General features: G+C 40.5%; 1 protein-coding gene across 3 annotated transcripts in view; it reads left to right on the forward strand.

The window, feature by feature from the left end:
- USP3 (ubiquitin specific peptidase 3) overlaps window positions 1-21,352 on the forward strand; it is a 39,518-nt gene that overhangs the window by 1,257 nt on the left and 16,909 nt on the right. For 2 of the 3 annotated variants that reach the window (XM_083586694.1, XM_083586692.1), the window contains exons 2-5: window positions 14,501-14,561; window positions 15,497-15,628; window positions 19,487-19,570; window positions 20,441-20,522. In XM_083586694.1, the coding sequence (XP_083442820.1) occupies window positions 14,501-14,561; window positions 15,497-15,628; window positions 19,487-19,570; window positions 20,441-20,522 (359 nt within the window). Of the gene's footprint in view, window positions 1-14,095; window positions 14,192-14,500; window positions 14,562-15,496; window positions 15,629-19,486; window positions 19,571-20,440; window positions 20,523-21,352 lie in introns of those variants that run through there. The other variant, XM_083586693.1, reaches the window with a different exon arrangement.

Genomic DNA, 21,352 nt, shown 5'->3' on the forward strand with positions numbered 1-21,352 from the left:
CTTGCACGCCAGAGCAACAAAGAGGCAAACGCGTCTCTCTTCGTCCTGCTTGGGCTTTTCCCTGCCTTAAAGTTGCGGTAACCCTTGACAGGCTCTGCCTCGTGGCCGTTGCCTCACTTTCCCGGTTCTGTGTAAGATTTCCTGTTCCTCTTCTTATCCCCTCCTGGTGAGACTCCGCATTCCGATTCTGCACTCCTGATCCCATTAAATAATTTTCTCTGATCTCTCGGTATTCTCCCACTGACTGTCGTGTGCAAACAACAGTGCATCTCCTTTTCGTTATGCGTGTACAGTACTAGGCTGCCTCCTTATATAACTTCCCAGCCGAAATCCTGAGCTTCCTTCTCATTTCCTTTGTGGCCTATGGTCCACTGATGCTAGGGCTGGGGGGGGGGGCAAGGAAAGGATGCCTGCAAGAGGAGCAGGAAGTCTTCGATTTCAGACCCTTTCTCAGCAGGGGACCATCCTGGGCCTTTGCTGGAGATGTTGGAGGGATCACGTTTTCTACTCTTTTTAGAAAGATGGATCATTTGCAGCACTCCTACCTCCCAAAGCTCAGGATATGTAGTTTTTGCATTCATCTATCCGTGAATGTTTTTGCAGGCCTCATTTTACTCCTTCCCATTTGTGGGCTCAGGAATGCTTGGCTTCTACAGTTCTGCCAAGCTTGTCTTACTTTCTTAGAGAGGGAAGTCTAGTAGATGTGATCCTGACCATGTGCTGGCAGGCAAGGCATTTTCCTGGAGAGAGGAGGTGGCTAAGGGGTTCGTTGTCTTCAAGTGGGAAAGAATGCAGAAATTTCTTTCTAGCTTCTTTGTTCCAGTGAGAGAGCAGTAGCGAGAAAAACAAAACCCACCAAAGAGGAGGCTGAAGAGGCTGTGTTGCTGTTGTTAACTTTACTGCCTGGTCTTCGACCGCAGTAAAGATTGGTTGGTTGGTTGCTGAAGAGGCTGTTTGTGTTTAATGTGCTCGAAGGTGCCTCTTGTATTTTTGAATTTAGGCCATGTCAGTGAACTGGGCCACAGTATGCTGGAAGGTGGATATAGTGCAATAAAACATATGGGGAGGGAAAGTTTCAACAGGAAATGCTGGGTAATTTGATTCCTCTGTGTGTACACATGGCCTCAGTCAATATTTACATAATTGAGATTTGTGTTGTGGTGCAAATGTAAGACTTTCCATGTTTGGCCTTTTGTTCATTTCATGGTGGTAATAAACATTGAGACACTTGCTTTACATTTTCAGTACGCTCATGGAAACAGAGTACTGTATGTTGTGTTTAGTTATTTCACTTTGAGTTCTTTTCACCTTTCCAGTAGGAAGTAAATCAATAGTAGGGTGTTTTACAGTGTTTCAGCTGTGCTCTTGTAACTTCTCTTTTTCTCTAAAATGTCTGAGTTGTACTCAAAAAGCCTCTCTTTTGAATTTGCAAAACTCAGTCGGAGTTTTGCAGTTCAATGGGTTGTGGATTGCATCTTGTCACTAAAGTGAGGAAACCTTGCTAATGTTGTTTTCTGAGGTTTCCTTCTATGGAGGAAAAGCTACATGGCTGCTCTTAAGTGTGGTGTTTGTGTTTGAGAGAGGCTGTTAGCTTGCTTGAATCTCCTATGCAACTCCATCCTGGAGCTAAGGTGTGGTAGGTACTACTGCTGCCTTTGGCTAAACCAGTTATATTACTCTGTAAAACATGCAGTGTTAAAGCAGAATTTATTATACTATGTGATGTTGCAGGAGAACTAAAGTGTAAATGAAAGCACTGAAAAAGAAAACAACTTTGAGAAATATGTTTACAAACTTAGTCATAAGGGGTGTATCTATTAGCTCAGGCAAGCAAATCTGTTAGGCAAGATCACTGGCATGAAGTTCCTCTTCCTCAAGGAAGGTCAGAAAGATAACATTACCAAAGGTGAAGGTAGTAAAAAGTATCAGTGTCAGTATCTTGCAGATTATAAAAGTATACAGTGGTACCTTGGTTTAAGAACAGCTTAGTTTATGAACAACTTGGATTAAGAACGCTGCAAACCCAGAAGTAGGTGTCTTGGTTTGTGAACTTTGACTTGGAATAACAAAATGTTTTGCTTCCTGTTGAGTGTGTTCCATTTGTAAATTGAATCCACCGTTGCTATGGGAAAGCACGCCTTGGTTTAAGAACAGACTTCTGGAAGGGATTAAGTTCGTAAACCAAGGTACCACTGTACTGTGAGCTGTCTTTAGGGCCTGACAAGCTAGTTGTCTGCATGGAAGTGTTACTTGCCCCTTGCAAATGGTTTCCTGTAAGTCTGACGTTTGTATAAATATCCTGACAGTGATTTGGGGGAATTTGCTGCAAAATTGAATTAGTTTGGAAGATGTTACAATTGCACCCTAAAGAGTACAGTTGAAGTTGCTGTTTTGCTGAGACAGGGCCAGATACATCTTTGTCTATTGTATATGTAAATTAACATAAGTGCACTTACACAAATGCAGGAATGTTTTACAGGATGCCAGAGTTTTACAGGATTACCATACCTTTGTTTGATAAAGCTCCCCTCTCATTACCACCTTCCCCTCCCTGCAGTCTCAGCCCTCCCATGGTTCTTCCAGTCCATAAAACATCAATCATGCTTGTAACGCTCTAGAAAGGCCAGGAGCTTATGATGTGAATTTCCAATAGACTCTCCTCTCTCTCTCTCTCTCTCTGTGTGTGTGTGTGTGTGTGTGTGTGCATATGTATGTGTGGCCGTTACACTCCTTTGGGAATACCCTGTTGAACAGAGTTCAGCAGAGGAGGACAGGAGTTATTTTTATTTGTATAATATACTATAGACATATAAAGGGAACAAGTGTGGGAACTTTCCCCCTGTCTTTTTGTGTTTTGTACTAGAATTATACAAGATGACAAATAATATATTCTGGGCTGGTTTGTAAACATTTCTAGTGAAAACAATTTTTCTGCCTATATTGGATGTCGTTAATTGGGCATTCTCTTTCTCTGCTACTGCTGTTCTTATAGTGAGACAGTAATTTTAACCTCTGCTGTTCTTAATTCTTATTTTTTGCTGTTTCTTTATGGTTGTATTTTACTGCTTTTTAAAGCATTCATTATAATTGCTCTAGTGCTGTTTTTAGATTGTAATGAATTTGTGATTTTATCTTGTTTTAATTCTACTTCATATGACATATAGAGAACTATAATTGAATTGGGAATCTAAATATAGTCAATAAAGTTAATGAACACAGTTGTGACTTTATTCCTTGGCACTGTTTGGTGATCCTGTACTTATTCCTCATTTTTGTGGTGTTTAGAATAAAGCTTTTGTTTAACCGGAGGCCTCCAAATTATGTCCACTGATGAGACTCCCCATGGGATCCACCTTCTGGCCAGTGTTAGAAACTGAGATATGAAAGCTAGAAGCTAAATGGCACCTTAAACCTAGATTATAGGTGCAACAATGAATGTCTAGGTGCGCTTTTTAATAACAAGAATACAAAGCTGAAAATGAATGAACTGCAGCTAAAATATTGTGTTCATTTTTCACAAGGTCCAGTCCTCATCTGAAGACTGCAAAAAACAAAAAAAACAAAACCATGCTTCCCCTGCTGGCCCCCCTGATATTCTTAAGAGGGTCTCTTCTCCAGTCTTCAGAGAGCGGCTGGAAGTGGGGAGGCAGAAAAAGGTCCTCCCTTCTCTCCACTCTGCAGACAAGCCATGGATTCTCCCTACACCCTCTTTCCCTCATATAAATATATCTTTTTGGCACTACAGTGGTACCTCGGGTTACATACGCTTCAGGTTACAGACTCCGCTAACCCAGAAATGGTACCTCGGGTTAAGAACTTTGCTTCAGGATGAGAACAGAAATCGTGCTCCGGCAGCAGGAGGCCCCATTAGCTAAAGTGGTGCTTCAGGTTAAGAACAGTTTCAGGTTAAGAACGGACCTCCGGAACGAATTAAGTACTTAACCCGAGGTACCACTGTACAGTTAACACATATTAAAGGCCTATACAGCTGATGGTAGAGACACCCACCTTGAGTGTCCTACAATGATCCCACTCCAAAATTTGTTTTGATTTTAAGCATCACTGTGAGAGTCTGAAGTAGGTAACACTTTAACATGTGCTACTTAAACCATCAAACTAACTGGCTAGTATATTTAAAATTAAAAGCACGTCATACATTAAAAGTGCATTAAAAAGGCAGCTAAAACCTAAACAAAACATATTGAGTTCAAAAGAAAAGTTTTCAGGTCCCCGATCCATGCATATTTTACTTGAGAGGAAGCCCCATTGAACTCAATTGGGATTTACTTCTGAGTAACAGGTAGATCCAGATCAGGGTTGAAAACCCTTTCCCCCCATAATGGTGCCCAAATTGCTTCTTTTGTTTCTTATACATTGCATTTTATTGTATTACAGTTTGAATTCCTTAACATTGTAAAGTACAGTGCATTACAGTTGCTAAACAGAAAAATATTTAAATGGTCCACCAAGATGCTCAGCAGTTTTCAAGTGCACTGTGGATGGGAAGTTAGAAAACCACCACTCCTTCTCCCTAGTTCTCCTTCCATCTCCCACATGTGTGAAATTCCACCCAAGGTTTAATTTCTCCTGTGCAATTAATTCTGTAGACAAGCCCATTCCTCCAGCAGTTTCAGTGAAGGCTGATGGGTGGGGGGAGAGTTTCACAATTCTCTTGAGGAAAGAGCCAGACAAGGCAGTGAGAACTTTGCTCCCTGCTCATTTTCAGTGGGAATGAGATGGATGGAGGGAGGAAAAAGGCAGCTGTACTCCTAGCCTAAGGGCAGCCAATTCAAGGCTTCTGAGAGCGAAACACTGCCTTTCTGTAAGGCCAGCTGAGAGGTGGAACCTATCAACTTACCTGACCCTGCAGCAATCTCTTGGAAGTCTAGCGGGAAGGAATTTCTCCTCCCAAACCCTCAGCAGTGGCAGTTTTAATATGAAATATTAGGTGCTTCCGAGTTCAGAAACTGCTCGTATTTATGAAATTCCCTGTTGTAAAATGTGTCTAGAACAATGGGAGTTTCGAACACTGCACCCAGTGAGAGGTAAGGTGGGTGATTGTGCTATTGGCCCACCTCATGGTTTAAGTGAAAATTTGCACCTGAGTCCCCCCGCCCCCGCCCCGCACCCAAATTCTAGTCTGAAACTCTCCACTAAGCACTCCCTTTTGCCACTTAAGACTTGCTTGAGTTCCCTATTGGAGAAACTTGCAGTTATAGCAGGTAGCCAATGAGAGAAGCTTTGTAATGTTGCTTGATTTGACTAGGACTTCTGCCGGTGTTCGAAACTCCCATTGTTCTAGGTGCACTTTGCGACAGGGAATTTCATCAGTGTGAGCAGTTTCTGAGCTCTGGGCACAGTACTGCGCCTAAAATTTCAGATTAAAACTGCAGAGTGGAAGGAAAGGAGGACCCTTCTGCCTCCCTACTTCCAGCTATTCTCTGAAGACTGGAGAAGAGACACTCTTAAGAATATTAGAGGGGTGGGCAGGGGAAGGAATAGACCATTTGAAAAATGAACATAATATTTTGGTTGCAGTTCATTCATTTTCAACTTTGTATTCTTGTTATTTAAAAAGTGTGCCTAGACATTCCGCTGTTGCGCCCATAACCTAGGTATAGGTGCTATTTAGTTCCTAGCTTTCATATCTCAGTTTCTAACACTGACTGCTGCAGGGCTCAGCAGCAAGCATCCTTCATGAGTAGCCATTCTAACATATGGTAACCATAACGAAATAAAATGATAGTGGCATTTTTGGAATATAGGCATTTCATTGAGAGTATTTGCTGAATCAGTTTACAGGCAGGCCAACTCAGCTCTAATCTCTTGACTAATAATAATGTCTTCAATTATTATACTGAATATTTATTATGCTTTTTCAATTACGTTTTAAAAATGGGAATATTTATTGTGTTACCAGCTTGACCCACATGGCTGAAGGTTTTTGGCATAACTGGAAGTTGCCTGGGAGACTTACTCTCATCTAGACTAGAGTAAGAGTGATTCATTCTGGGGCAGCTGCTGAAGAGGGGTTCTTTGTATGCCTTGTTTGTATCGACTCAGTGTATAGATCATAGGGCTGGAAATATATGTTAGATGCCAGGTTGCCATAGCGATTGAAATTTGGTTCTATTGCAGTGCTTAGAAAACTATTCTGTCAGCTTGTGAAAATCTTTGCACGTGTACCCAGTCTTGGTTATAAATGATACCAGAGGATGATATGTGCAGGACTTGTCAGTGCAAGTGGTCATAATTCCTTTGTCACAGCAACTGTCATTTGAAATAAATCATTCTTATTTTTATCTGTTTAACAAAATTTATATACTGCTTGATTATAAATAGAACCTCTAAGCCATTTACATAAACTAAAACAAACAATGAAAGGCAATCTTAAAACATAATTAAAACCAACTGTTAAACTAAAAGCAGATTTAAAACACATGTCAATTTCTACATGTCAGAATATTTTAATACCTTATTTCATCTTGGCTACACAGAGAAGTAGCTCAGTGATACTGTGGAAAGCTCTGATACAGTTTAGGCACAGTTTATCATGTTTCAGCCAAACCATGGTTTGGTATCCCTACTTAGGTGCTCCTCTCACATGCTCAGATTTCCTCTTATTTGAGAAGCTTTCTATTTGCTGTGATAGCTGAATTGGGAAAACTAGGGCTTCTATAAATGGCAGCTTGCCTCCAAACAAGAACTAGAAAGTAGTTTGAAGTTGAATTTGAGGTTAATCTTTCATGCAGTCTGGTCATTAGCATAAAATTGCGGTTGAAGCTTTCCTGTAGCGAGCGTGCTGTATGAAAAGGCAGAACAAGCCACAGCTAAATGTCAGACCTATACCTTTGCTTCCCTCGTAGCTGGCCCAATTTTATTAGCAATTTTTTTTATTATGATGCTTGGCATGCATTCTTTATTGTTAAATGTTGCATGTGATTTTTATTGTATTGAGTTGTAAGTAATTCTTTTCAAAAATGAGACCCTTAAAGTAATTCAGTGATACTGGAAAATTATCATCCAGCCATAGGTGTGTGCAGGTAAGGATTGCTGCATCAGTGAAATGCTGCTTTATCCTCTTTGTGTTTTGATTTGGCATTCATGCTGCTTTTTCAATTTATTTATTAAATTTTCAAATATACATTTTCCACCTTTAAATATACAACAATACATCCAGTGACTTCCCATTTTTTCTTTGTTTTTCCTTGTACTTCCAAAAGTAACTGCATATTCTATTTCTTCCATCTAGTTTCCCCCTTTCCATTATATCTTAATCTACATTATACTGTTGAATTTACAATAATCCTGCTAGTGTTTTCACTTGCTTACAATTGTTTTCCAAATATTCCACAAATAATTTCCATTCCCCTTTATACACACATTCTTATTGTTCTCTTACCTTGCTGGCTAGGCCTGCTAGCTCTGGAGAGTCCATCATTTTCAGTTGCCATTCCTCCTCCTTTGGAACCTCTCCCACCTTCCATTTCTGAGCTAACAAAGTCTGAGCTGCTGTCTTTTCATCCATAAATAGCTTTTTCTGTGCCCTGTGTACCTCTGTCTGTACCATACCCAAAATAAATGCTTCTGGTTTGTTTGTTTTTTGGAATATTCTTGTAAACCATTTTTTTCATTTCATTATAAATCCTTTACAAAGCATCATTACCTATTCAAATGACCACCCATATATGATAAAATGTTCTTTCTGCTTCTTGACATTTCCAACAGATACCTGTTTCACTTTTAAACATCTTTGCCAATTTACTTGGAGTTAGGTACCATCTATAAATCATTTTCATATAATTTTCCTTCAATGTGCAACATGCAGTAAATTTTAAATCCGTCTTCCATGTGGCAATCATGCTTCAAGGTAGATTAGGGAGGGGTTTGTGGCCACAGTCCAAGTGTGTACTTTCCTCCTCCTCGCTCATAAGTGCAAAAACAACTTTCTGTGTTCTCGCTCAGCCAGTGCTGATATCATCTTGATTACTGAATGGAAACCAGGCCTCATCTGGGTATTTGCATAACTTAAGGGGTATGACATTGGGTTTCATGCTAGGGTGGAGTAGAAGAAAAACAACTTTTAACGAAGCACTTAAAACAGAATAATAAAGAATACATTAATAAGGTATCTTTATTTTTCTGTATCTCATTGGTTCTGTTATATACATTTTCATGATTACTTCAGAATTTCTGGTTACCTGGAAATGCAGGCATGTTTGGTTCCCTGTGTCAACAGATCTTGTTAGTCTCTACGGCTTCAGAAGATAGTCTTGTTTGCTCTTAGTAGACAGGCTAGGTTTGATGAAAAGGGAACTATATCATATACATGAATTAGTAATGTTTATATGTAATAGACTTGAAACTTGGCTGCCATCCGCCTATCTGCATAGTTGTTTCTCGGGTATTGGCTTAGCTGCTGTGGCTCGCTGCTTAGGGTGACTGTGTCAGCAGTAGAATGTGGAATTTTTCCTGAAGGGATAAGTAACCTTGGAGGCACAGAGTAAAGGGGAAAAGCAACCACTAAGAGAGAAGTTCCAGAGGAAGAAAGTATCTTGCTCATGGGCAAGGAGTTGGATTGCAGGAAGGGACTTGTGAAGTTGGAAGCCAAGAGTGCAGTGAGGTCAGTGGTCAGAGTTGGAGGACAAGCAAAATTCAATCATTTTAACTAGCCAGTTGTTGCTTTAGTGCAGGTCTTTTAGTTGTCTAAGAAAATGACTAATAAGTTCTTGGAGAGTGGTGAGTTGCCTTTAGAAGTGTATTGTTTAAAGCTACCTTGGGCATTATCTTCAGTCTCTTGACTCAGCTGTTCTCTAAAGCCCATTTCCTGTTTGTCTGCTGTTTCATCCTAACTTGACTTTTCTCTTTTCTTGTCTGTGAGTATGGAAGCTACAGATAACTTCTTACTCACCTTCAACCCTCTTGGTACCAGCCTGGATTTGAATGATATCTGAGAGGTGGTACCCAGTACATATGGGACGCGGGTGGCGCTGTGGTCTAAACCACAGAGCCTAGGGTTTGCTGATCAGAAGGTCGGCGGCTCGATTCCCATTGACAGGGTGAGCTCCCGTTGTTCGATCCCTGCTCCTGCCAACCTAGCAGTTCAAAAGCACATTAAAGTGCAAGTAGATAAATAGGTACCTCTCCGTCAAGAAGGTAAACGACGTTTCTGTGCACTGCTCTGGTTCACCAGAAGTGGCTTAGTCATGCTGGCCACATGACCTGAAAGCTGTCTGTGGACAAATACAGCTCCCTCGGCCAGTAAAGCGACGTGAGCGCCGCAATCCCAGAGTCGTCCGCGACTGGACCTAACGGTCAGGGGTTCCTTTACCTTTACCTTTACCCAGTACATAGCAGACAAAAACTGAGAAGTTCTTGGTTTGAAAGTCATTGCAGCTGACTAAAAAATTATAGGTGATCTTTGGCAAGCCACTGTGTCATTGCTTCAGCCCCATCCCCCTGCAACATACACATAATAGTGTCTACTCCACAGGGTTACTGGAATAGTTACTGGAATAACATGTAAAGTGGTTTGAACATTTTGCTTTTATGAATTGGTTTATATGCCCCCAAAGTAGCTTGCAACAAAACCAGCTGAGACACAATCAAACAAATGCATTCAAGAAGCAGAATAAAATGGTCAAAAACTTAAGAGCAAATGAAAAGCTAAGCAGAATAAAAAGATCTCAACAGCTCACCTAAAGCTTAGAAAGGAGGGAGCCAACTGAGGGGCAGACTAAATGTTGTTTATAGGGTGAAATATTTTGCTCTTTAAAAATAGAGCAGTTAATTCTTTGCAGGGAATGGCTATGCCCATTGTGTAAATAAGGAACAAGCATTGCAAACTCACTTCAAGTTACAAAGTTGTAAACAACACTATTTTCCCTCTTCTGTTATGCAATGGCAAATATAGTTTCCACATTCCCAAATTAACAGGATGTTGAAGAAAAGAGACATATGACTCATTTCAGATGGCCTTATGGCATCTCAGATTCTTTTTGGCCAAATCCTTCCTATATGAATGTCTTTCATAATACTTGAGGCCATTCTAAAAATACAGCTGGGTAAAACTGTAGGTAATTGCTGTTGCAGACACTTTAGCTAAAACTTGCAGAACAGTTCTGTTTATTTCTCTTTAATGTGAGCTGTATAAAGACTCCCCTTTTCACACAAAGAAGAGCTTTGATTTTGTAAAATTGGTTTGATATTTTCAACATCTAGATAGATACTAAGTTCAGTTTACAGGCATAAGTATATTACTTTGCCCCTGAAGGCTTCTCTGTACCTAGAAGCTGGAGTACTAAGCAGCCAAGCAACTCTGAACAATGGTTTACCTGAATTTTCAGAATTCAGACATCATGCTTGGGTTTTAAGCTCTAATTAGTGCAAACTATGGTTTGGTTGTATGTCTGAGTTGCACTATCATCTCACCACAGTTATGAAGGCTTATTTTTCAGGAACTATAGTTGTATGCCATCAAATACACTATTTGGGCTGTCAGTGTTTGGAGAGAGTGGCTGCATTTTGTAGCTTGCATGGAACGAACCTAAGATTTCATGGGCATATTTCTTAAAATCTCTCTATTCTAGCATAGAATGTAATTGTGATGATAGTGTGGCCCCAAAATGCAATGTTTTAGCCGTTACGCCTGGGCTTTGAGGAGTGCTTTGACTCCTTAGGATGTTGGAGGCTGGAGATACAAGAATGAAAAGAATCTAATTCAGCACAATTGCACAGTGAAAGCCTTCCATGGATCATCCAGCCTCTGCTTGTGACCAGCACCTGTTTGCTCCCAGGGGAAAAACTTGTGAAAGAGTTACTGGATTGCAAGTGAGCTGGGACTGATCAAAAATCTTTGACAGAGTTTCTTGTGGCTCTTGTGATTGGAGAGGGCGGAGAGAGAGAGGGAGAGTGCAAATGCAAATAGCTTGCTCCGCAGGGCAGGTTCACATGCTCATCATTGGGGGGGGGGAATGTAAGGGATCCCATCCCCTTGCTCTCTACTTTTCAACTGAAAAGAACTTCTAATTACTTTCAATGACTATCAAGTTTAGAGGATTCTCCCACTGCTTGTAGGTAAGTCTTTCAGTGCCTTATGAGTTTGGGATTCGTGTCTCATCTTGGAAGTCAGACAAGGGAAATAGCTAAGCAATTTGACACTATGATTAGCACAACAGCTCACCCTCTGATGATTTAGTTTAGTGCAAAAGGTAGCCTGTGTGGATTTTGTGTTCTTGTTTTCTGTGGGAAGCTATGTGGCTACATTTGGGGGTGGGAGATGTATGGCAGAATCCTAATAAATTAAAAAGTTGGTTATTCCTATTGGGTAATCAGCAAGAATAAAAACCTCACTCCAAATAAGTACTGTATTTAGCTAATTAATCTCTTTAAGCCAGGGATGAATCTTGGGCACAGAAGGATGAAATTATAATAATAATAAACTACTATTACTATTACCAACATTACAAAATTCCAGTAGTTTTCTATTCAGTCTTCACCAATCCTTTATCAAGCCCTCACCAAGCCTTCACCTATGTCTTGAAGGTGCAAGATCCCTCAGTTAGCAGAACCATATGCTGCAAAGTTTTGCTGAGATGTACTATTTAAAATTACAAGTAAGAATAGCATGTTTGAACACTCTTTCCTATAAAAAGCATTTTGCATATATAAAACATGCACGCTCGGGACACAGTTGCTTTTTTAAATTCTGTTGTAATGGAGCAATTGAGACAAGTTTTTCCTATTGTCTGGGGATAGGCAATAGCTCAGTGGTAGAGCATCTGCTTTGCATGCAGAAGGTTCTTGGTTCAATCCTTGGCACCTCTAGATAGGACTGGCAGAAATCCTTATCTGGAATCCTGGAGAGCTACTGCCAGATGATGCTTTTGCAGTGTCAGGGAAAATCAGTGGGCTTGTTTGGGTGAAGACTGTAGCACCTTTAATGAAATAGACCCACTGCAGTGTTCACCGAGAAGCTTTGGCCGCAAAGAAGATGCCAGACTCACTAAAGAAGGTACTTGATGAAATTGTCCAGATTAGTAATTTTATCAAATCTCAAGCTTTGAATTCTAGGATCTTCCCAAAATTGCGGGAAGAAATGGGAAACCAACCTAAGCAGTTACTTTTACATACAGGAGTGCATTGGCTGTCGGGGGGGTGAGATATTGAAGCAAAGAGTTATGTGATGAAGTACGACTTTCTTTGACAGATTCAAATTTCCATGTGATCAGTTGAGCAACTTTGCATGGTTTTGTATGCTAGCCTACTTAGCAGACATTTTCACATACTTGGAACAATCTCAACAGAAACCTTCAATGTCGTGTTTTGAATATTTTTTTATGTTGAAGATAAAATTGAGGCAGTGATTTTAAAAATTATAGTTAGGGGCAAGCTGAGTAGAAGGTGGTAGCCTCACTAACTTCCCAAGACTAGAGACATTTCTGGAGGCCACTGACGAAGAATTGATACCGAAAGTAAAATATTACATCACTGAGCACCTGCGTGATTTAGTGACTAGCTTCAGCAATTACGTGCACCAAATCTGGATTACTGCACGAAATCCTGAAAACTTGTGGATAAGGAATCCTTTTGAAGGGTGATGTACAACTAACAACTCTTATCTGCGGAAGAGCAAGATGCCCTTGTTGACATGACTTGTGATGGTTCATTGAAATCATTTTTCAAAGAATGTAGACTTGACCAATTTTGGGTGAAGGTTTTTGCTGATTATAAGGTGTTAGGTGGAAAAGCTTGCTTTCAAGCATCTAGTTCCCTTTTGTTCCACATATCTTCGTGAACAAACATTTTCATTGTTTTGTTTTATGAAGAACAAGCATAGAAATCGGCTTGATGTTGAACCAGATTTGAGAATAAAATTGGAAATACAGAACCGGATGTTGAAGGAATTGTTTGGGACAAAAAGAGGCATGATTTCTCCCATCACATTTAGGTTTAGTGTTTTTAACATTTTGTTGGGAGGCCTCTCTCTCTCAACAACAGCAATAATAATAATAATAATAATAATAATAATAATGATGATGATGATGATGATGATGATGGTTTAGAAGCTGCTAGAAATCTCAGAATTTGTTCACATGTACTAAACATTAATAAAATCAAATTTGTCTCTCCCCAACTAAATATTTGCCATTTTTGTGTGGAAATATCACAGATTTATGGTCTTTTTGCATACTTAAAATCTTTGATTATTAGGAGCTACCCCACATATTCTTTAAAAAATTGCTATGCACAGGCAGCTACCATAGAGTTATCAAAAGTTTTAAAAGTAAGGGGTCTGTGGCTTAGCTTTTGAAAAATAGGGGATCCTCAATAATTAGATAATTGGAAACCACTGTTTTATCTGTGAAGGAAGTCGCTGACCTTTTCCTCAGACTCAAAATTAGTAATTGTAATTTGTGATTTCAGAATCTCAAGTGATGGCCACTGTATTGCAGTCCTCATGGATTGGTTTTGGAGTCAAATTGGAGATTGTGACTAGTGCAAAATGAACTGTTTCTTCCTTTCTAATGTACTTAGTACATCAGGAAAGTGAGTGACTCGGATCTTCAAATCAATCAAAGCAGGAGTGGAAAATCCTTACTGACTACCCCCTAATCCCTATCCCAATCACTGCAGAACAGACTGCCCTCTTTAGAAATGCATGGAATTCGATCTTTACCATATGGCTTGCTTGCTTTGGTTTCTGTTTTCTTTCCAATATATTGGAAGTTGGTTCTCATCACACTTATAAGTGGAGTGCATCATGCCAACTGCACCTCAGTGCTTCACATAACAGGATTTTATAATAAACAAGTGAAAGCATTCCATTTTTTAGTTTGGTTCTGGTTCCGTTGCTGATTGTAGATGTTCCAGTTTGGTTCTGGTTCAGACCAGTAGAGATTTAGTATCCAGTTTAACTAGTGTTCGAAATCTGTCAGGCGCATTTTGTGACTGGCATGGGTCCAATTGTGACAACATGGAGATCGCTTTAAAATATAAAGCAGTATAGATATGATGATGATATAAATTTCACTGCAAAAAAATGGCACCTAGACATTCTGTTGTGGCAACTGTAACTATTTAAGGTGCCATTTGGTGATTAGCTTTATATACCTGAGTTTCTAACACATTTAAAGTACGGTAGATTAGTTCAGGATCATGTCAGAAAACAAGTGTTCATATTATGATGCAGGTAAGTAAAATGTAGAACATAGGATTGTGAGAAATATACTGATGGAAAATATATGTTTACATTTTTAAATTACCCACCCATTCTCCAACTCTCATATACTGTCCCCCTTTATTCTGTCAACTTCCTTCTCTATAGTTTACAGGAGCTACCTACTACCAATCAGTTGATGTTGTATAAACATCATTGTGAGAAATGTTGTATTTCATATTATTTCTGAAAAAGAGATATTTGTAACTCAAAAAACTGGCTTATGTGACCGCACCACACAGTCTGTTTAACTCAACTTCTCTATTTTTTCATGCTTAACAGTGTGCCGATCTAATAAAAGTCCTTGGATCTGCCTGACTTGTTCAAGTGTCCACTGTGGAAGGTGGGTATATCTACCTTTGACCCCTCCTGAAAGCATATTTAGGTAAAACATGTTTTAAAATGAGAAGACTTAGAGTTTTTCTCTTCAATTAAAATGACAGGTAATCTGGGCAGTATTTTTAAAAAAAGTCTCTTATCTGAGAGTTGCTGATGTTTTTTTATTGGACTGAAACCATAAAAAGGCCGTTAAAAATGTACAAAGGTGAATGTATGCTTATTCTGTTGGAAGACTTCCAAAACCTACTGGGTATCTGCACTTAAAATCTGCCAAGTACCGTATTTTTCGTCCTATATGGTGCACCGGCCCATAGGATGCACCTCGTTTTTTGGGGGGGGGGAAATGAATAAAAAAAATTGATTTTCCCCCCCCCCCAGCCGCGGCTGCCGCTCCAAGCCTTGCAGACACTCGCCCGAAGCACGGGGAGTCCTCTGGAGGGCTCCCCGTGCTTCGGGCGACAGGGTGCCGCCCCAAGCCTCGTGCGCCCGGCGGGACCTCCCGCCAGGCGCGCAAGGCTTGCGGACACTTGCCCGAAGCACGGGGAGTCCTCTGGAGGGCTCCCCATGCTTCGGGCGGCAGGGTGCTGCCCGCAAGCCTTGTGAGCCCATGGGAACTCCCGCCGGGCTCACAAGGCTTGCGGATAGCTTCCAGAAGCCTGGAGAGTGAGAGGGGTCGGTGTGCACCGATGCCTCTCGCTCTCCTGGCTTCAGCAAAAGCCTGCATTCGCCCCATAGGACGCACACACATTTCCCCTTCATTTTTGGAGGGGAAAAAGTGCGTCCTATGGGGCGAAAAATACGGTAATTTAACATTCAACAGCCCAACCTAGTTGATACTGTTGCAGTTGTTCATACAGTATGCTTTTTTGAGATGCGCTAGGCATTATCTTGGAAAAGGAGGCTCTTGAGAACTTGCTATCTTTCCCCTCTTCCTTTCAGATATGTGAATGGGCATGCAAAGAAACATTATGAAGAGGCCCAAGTTTCATTAGCTAATCACAAGAAAACAGAAAAGCAAGAGAAGATTCAACACACAGTGTGCATGGATTGCAGTAGTTACAGTACATACTGGTAAGGTTTTTTAAAGCATATCATCAGTTAGTAGTTGTAGTTTATATTTAATGCTTTATGCCTGTTGAGGGGGCTTCACATTATCTTGGCAATACCTTCAACAGTCCTACGAGATAGGCCAGAATTATCCCAATATAGCAGCTGGTAGGTGTACACTGAGATGGTGGTTTATCTCAGGCCTTGTGGTGGTAAGAACTGAACTTGGGACTTCCTAGCTTACAACTGATTTTCTTAACCACTACGCTATACAAGTTGAACAGTTTCCTTGTTTTTTATTTCTATGTTCATCCCATCTTATCTTGAGGGTTTGGGGTAAATAATGAAAGCAGCAACATTCACCTGCATGGAATAACCTTTTGCCCAGTTCATTTCAATTTTCTCATCCTTTTGCAGAAGATTTCTCCCTCTCTCTCTCTCTCTCTATATATATATATATATTTAAGCCAAAGGCCAACTGAAAGAAGGAATTTTTTTTACAAACCACTGTAGAGTTAATTTAAGAAATAATTCAAGGAGAAACACCACCTCAGTTCAAACTGGTGTTTGAATCAAGGTTTGCAATTTTGTCTTGAAGGACAAAACCCAGAAATCTGAGGCGAGGGAGCATCCTCATTGGAGGCTTCTTCTAGACTTGTAAATCAGCATTTTGAATGTGTGAGCAGAGCCAGTGTCGTGTTCCAATCTCAATCAGGTCTTTGTCAAGTTTGGTTTGAGGTCTATCTCTTACATGAGAGCATGTATGCTTACATACATAGGTGTCCTGAATCTTCACATGTCCAAATTTTATGGCAGTGTGATTGCTATCCAAACTGCCCCCCCTTTTTTTGGTGAAAGCCTAACTTGCATAGGATTGGTGTGGTTCTTGGACTGCTTCCACTCTTTGGCTAATGTGTATATCTTCCTTACATGGTGGGGGCAGATTGTGTAGTTATGGGTTATGCTGATAGCAGTCAACCCTTTGTGGGTATGACAGTGTTGCCAACATGCTATATATAGCAGCATTCTTGGGCCTTTTCCTCTCATGTTGTCAGTGAGATGTTCTACGCCTGACTTGTGAGTTAAAAGCAGCTGTCCTCTCTCCCCATCCCACTCGCCTCCCTTGAGGCTACCTATGCCCCACTTACTAAGCTAAACATACCCAGTTCACTCAGTCTGTCTTCATTCATATGGCTTGCTTTGTAAACTCCAGGGAAGTATTATACTGGATTAAAATACCACATATCTGTTTAACTATAGCCATTAGAAGCCAACCAAAACAGAAAGGATACCATGCCTTGAAACCATGTTTGGGCTCAGAATTTGAGGAAAATATACAATGAAAGAAGTTCACAGCTGTACAGCAGCCATAGAGAATGTCTCTTGATGACACAGCAGAAATGCAACTTTAATGTTCCAGCTCTCTGAAAAGTACAGTTTAATCTCACTTATCCAGCTCATTATGCATTCCAGCCTAACTTTTGGTCCTAAACAAATTGGTGTGTGGAGCTGTTGAAACTAATCCTTATTGCCGGGGTGGCGGCGGCCAGCAAGATGAGCATTTCAGTAATGTTTCTTTGTTTTTAGAATTCCAGATAGGTCTTTAAAGTGGATTTTGAACTTTGTATTTAGTAGCTGATTTGTCATACTTTCATCTCCTCTTGTTTGATTTGCAGTCATTTCTTGACTTTTTCAAAGGCTTCCAACACACAGTGCAATTGTGGTTGTTCCCCTTTCCAGCAGAAACAGTGTGCAGAGGTGTTGAGCCCTTCTTATATTTAACCACTCTTTCTGCTGTGAAGCTAAGGCTATATACTTCGTAGTGTTGTAGTCACAGAAAAGCCAGCAGTGTAAGCAGAAACAAAAGCAGAATTGCAGTTAGCAGGTTAGTCATAGCTGCACTGTACCAAAACTCTTATTAATTGCAGGAATATAGATCGCGGATGTAGTATTATTTCTAATCCCATTATCTCACTAAAATGGTTAATGCTTAGCTCTAATGTTGAGAAAATATTGTATTGAGGTATGTAAAGTTTTGTACTTTAAATATGCAGTCCATTAGAATTTTAGCTACAAAACAATAACCTTTTTTAAAAGCAAAAGCAATCAAGTTTCTTGTGGTACCTTCAAGACTAGCAGATTTATTCTGACATGAGCTTCCATAGGCTAGAGTTACACCATCAGATTCTTATCCTGCCTTACAGAAATGTATACTCATTGTAGTGGTGGCCGGGGGTGGATGTGGAATTGGAAGCAAAGATAACTGATTTCCACCTTCACCTCCGTCTACTATATGTGTAACTGAGAGTAACACTGAATGCATCTGATGCAACGGTTTTAATCCATCAAAGTTTATGCAGTAAAAAATTGTTAGTCTTTAAGGTACCATATAGCTGCCTGGCTGTTTTTGCTGCAAGAGATTAACATGGCCTCCACTCTGGCTTTTTTATTATTATTTAAGGAATGGAAAACTGCAGAAGCAGAAGTAAATTTTTGTGGTCATATTATATTGAATTATGTAGATAACAAATGTTGTCAATAGATGCTTAATTCCACAAAACATGTAATCATGATTCATGCAGGTGACAGGTAGTGAGATCTCGTAAGGGGCATTATAGGGTAAGGATTGATATAAGCTAATACTGCAGGGAAGGAACAAGCAGAAAGTGATATCAGATACTGGAATGTTTCCTTGAATTCGTGTTGAGAACCTTTTCCATTTTAAAAATATACCTATTATATTTTTAAAAATCTCTTTCTTCACCCACAAGTGCTGGATGCCTCCCTTTTTATAATGAAAAAGTCTCTTAAATGACTGAAGTACTCTGTTGTAAAGAAATCGGTTGAAATGGCAGCATACTGAGCAGCACATGCCATTGTGTTTGGTACTACCAACTCTGGGTGTTGCCTGTAGGGCAGGCCTGCTGCATGGTGCTGAGAGTCAGTACTGATTGTTCGTGACTGCATCTCTTGCTTAGGAATGTGACAGCTGTAGAGTTTTTTTGCACTCTTGAGCTGCTGAAGTGTAGGAGTAGTCCAGGGGTGGGAAACATTTTCTGGCCAGGAGGACCAGTTCTTTATCTCCCCTAATCCTGGTGGGCCAAAATTGACAGGTGAGTGATGCTTCCCTTTGAAGCCCTGATTGTGAGAGTGCAGCTTCAAACATTTTCTTCTTCAAAAAGGCTGCTGCTTGTCCATTGTGAGAACAGAATGCTGGACTGGTGGGGACATTGGCCTATTCCAGAAGGCTTTTCTTATGTTCTTAAGTTATGTAAACCTGCAACCAAGTGGCTCTATGAAGCAGTTTCCCCTCCTGTAAACATCTCTCTAGCGATGCGTAAAGGTGGGGAGAGAGACAACTTCAGAAAGTAGTTTGGCAAGCCACTTTAAGACAGTCACTGCTGTCTGAGCAAATAGGAGCAGAAGAGCTGTCTTAAAGCCTTTGGGAAAGCCTCATTGAAGTAGCTCCTGCGGGCTGATACTCAGGATTAAATCCTGCTGGTTTGGCTGCAGGATCTTGTTCCCTGCTGGAAACAGGATCAAACAGCCAGTGTTTGAAACTTCATTGTTCTAGGTGCATTTTGCAACAGGGAATTTAATTAGTGTGAGCAGTTTCTGAGCTCTGGGCACAGTACTGTGCCTAAAATTTCAGATTAAAATTGCAGAGTAGAAGGAAAGGAGGACCTTTTTCTGTCTCCCCACTTCCAGCTACTTTCTGAAGACTGGAGAAGAGACCCTCTTAAGTATATTAGGGGGTGGGTGGGCAGGGGAAGGAATAGACCATTTGAAAAATGAGCATAATATTTTGCTCAACATAAGTCTCATGGTGGTATGGCTGTGATAAAGTCTGTCCATTTGCTGATTAATGTGTTCTTACTGCAGTTATCGCTGTGATGACTTCGTAGTCAATGATACCAAGCTTGGCCTGGTACAGAAAGTCCGAGAGCACCTCCAAAATTTGGAAAAGTAAGCTATATACTTATATGTGTTTTTCTGAAAGTGGATGTTGCTAGTTTAGCATTGTGATGCCTTTCCTTTTTAGTAGTTTGTCCTTTGTATGTGAAAGGACAGCATGGGTGCATGCTGAAAATCTAGAGGCACGCTAATTGACATGGAACAAAATCCACTGGGAAATTCTCCTGTGTAGGCTTCACTGTAATAAATAGGAGCTGTGCAAGAGCACACTGTGGTTTTGTATAGTTGCTGTTTATTTCTGTGAGCCTTGCATAGCAGAACTTCCTGGTGTACTGTATCCATACGTGGGTTGGCCTTCCCCTGTGCTGCATTAGTGGCGCCAAACACCTGTCACCACAGTGGGCTTAAACTGCAAAAGCCTGCTGCTGGCCTGGAGTCCATTGATGGAAGTCTGTTGAGGTTCCAGATGTAGCATACTTTCAGTTGACTACTTTGGCAAGCTTAAGTTTCATGTTTAGAACAATGCTTGTATGAGCAGAGATGGACTCTTGTGGGGATACTCTACCAAGTAGCCTTTGATCAAGAAAGTGGAGTTAGTTATGTTAGATCAGAAATTTTAGTTCTAATTAGGGCATGCTCAAGGGTGCCTGCTGTAGCATAACCTAATCAGATTAATTTGGGTATTTTATAATTGCATGCTATTGAAAATAGAATAGATTTGAGTGTGTGCTCTGAAATTATTTTAAGATGACTATTTTCTATTATAACTTCTATAACCAATGATCAGTCTCACTGTTGTATGTAAAGGAATCATTGCAAATGTGACTATGCAGTTGTCAAGACATTGTGGCCAAGATTATCTTTGGTGTGTTCTCTTTAGATTTCTTAATGTGTCTTAACCAATTTATTCATTTACTACAGTTCAGCTTTTGCAGCAGACCGACAGAGGAAAAGAAAACTTCTGGAAGACTCCTCCCTAAACAGCAAATTGTTAAAAATAAACGTAGGTACAACATAATTTTGGAGCAGATTTCATTAATCAGTGGAGCTCATTTAGTAAATGTCTTGGGCTGTTAGCATACCTTTCTAATATACTCTTGCCTGCTGGTTCTTGAGTGGTACTCCAGTGTTGGTGGTGCACACACTTTTAATTGTGTATTGAAATAGGCTCATTACCTTATCTAGTTTTAAATACCAAGCCTCCAAAGAGGTCACTATTCTGACTGCCCAAAATATTTTTAATTTGAAGCAAGTCTTATTCTTTAGGGTACCTGATCTTGAGCTACCATTCTGTTCTGAGCATGTGGAGACAAGGATGACAATCTTTTTTCTATCAAAGGTCATTGACTCACCAGGTGGTCAGTCAATTAATAGAGATCCCAGTTGATTTTTTTCTTGTGAATTAATGACCTGCGGGGGTCTTTTTAAAAGTCTTGTCTCTCTCTCTCTCTCTCTCGCCTAACTCCAAGATTTATTAATGCTGCAGGCTAGAGTAGAACTGTGGCAGTCTTCATTTCTTTGCTGGTGCTCATACTTGCCCAAACAGGGCAAATGAAATCCTTCATGCACTGCCCCCTTCTTGCTAGTCATGGAGAAAAGAGGGAACAGCTTTCTTGTCCCAGCTGCTTGCAAAAGCAGTAGAAACACCAAGTGCATGTGATCCTGCTGATAAGGGGAAGGGAATGCAAGAACCATTACAGTATCTTCTCACTGCTGCTGTCGCTGTCGTGGCTTCTTTGCTGGGCCTTGCGCTTGCCTGTGCAATTGGGCACTGTGCCTCTGCCTGTTCAGGGAGCCTAGAGCAGGCTGTGGTGTCTGATAAGGCATGGAGAG

This window comes from Podarcis filfolensis (assembly GCF_964270895.1).
Source record: "Podarcis filfolensis genome assembly, chromosome: 14".
NCBI classification, from domain to species: domain Eukaryota; kingdom Metazoa; phylum Chordata; class Lepidosauria; order Squamata; family Lacertidae; genus Podarcis; species Podarcis filfolensis.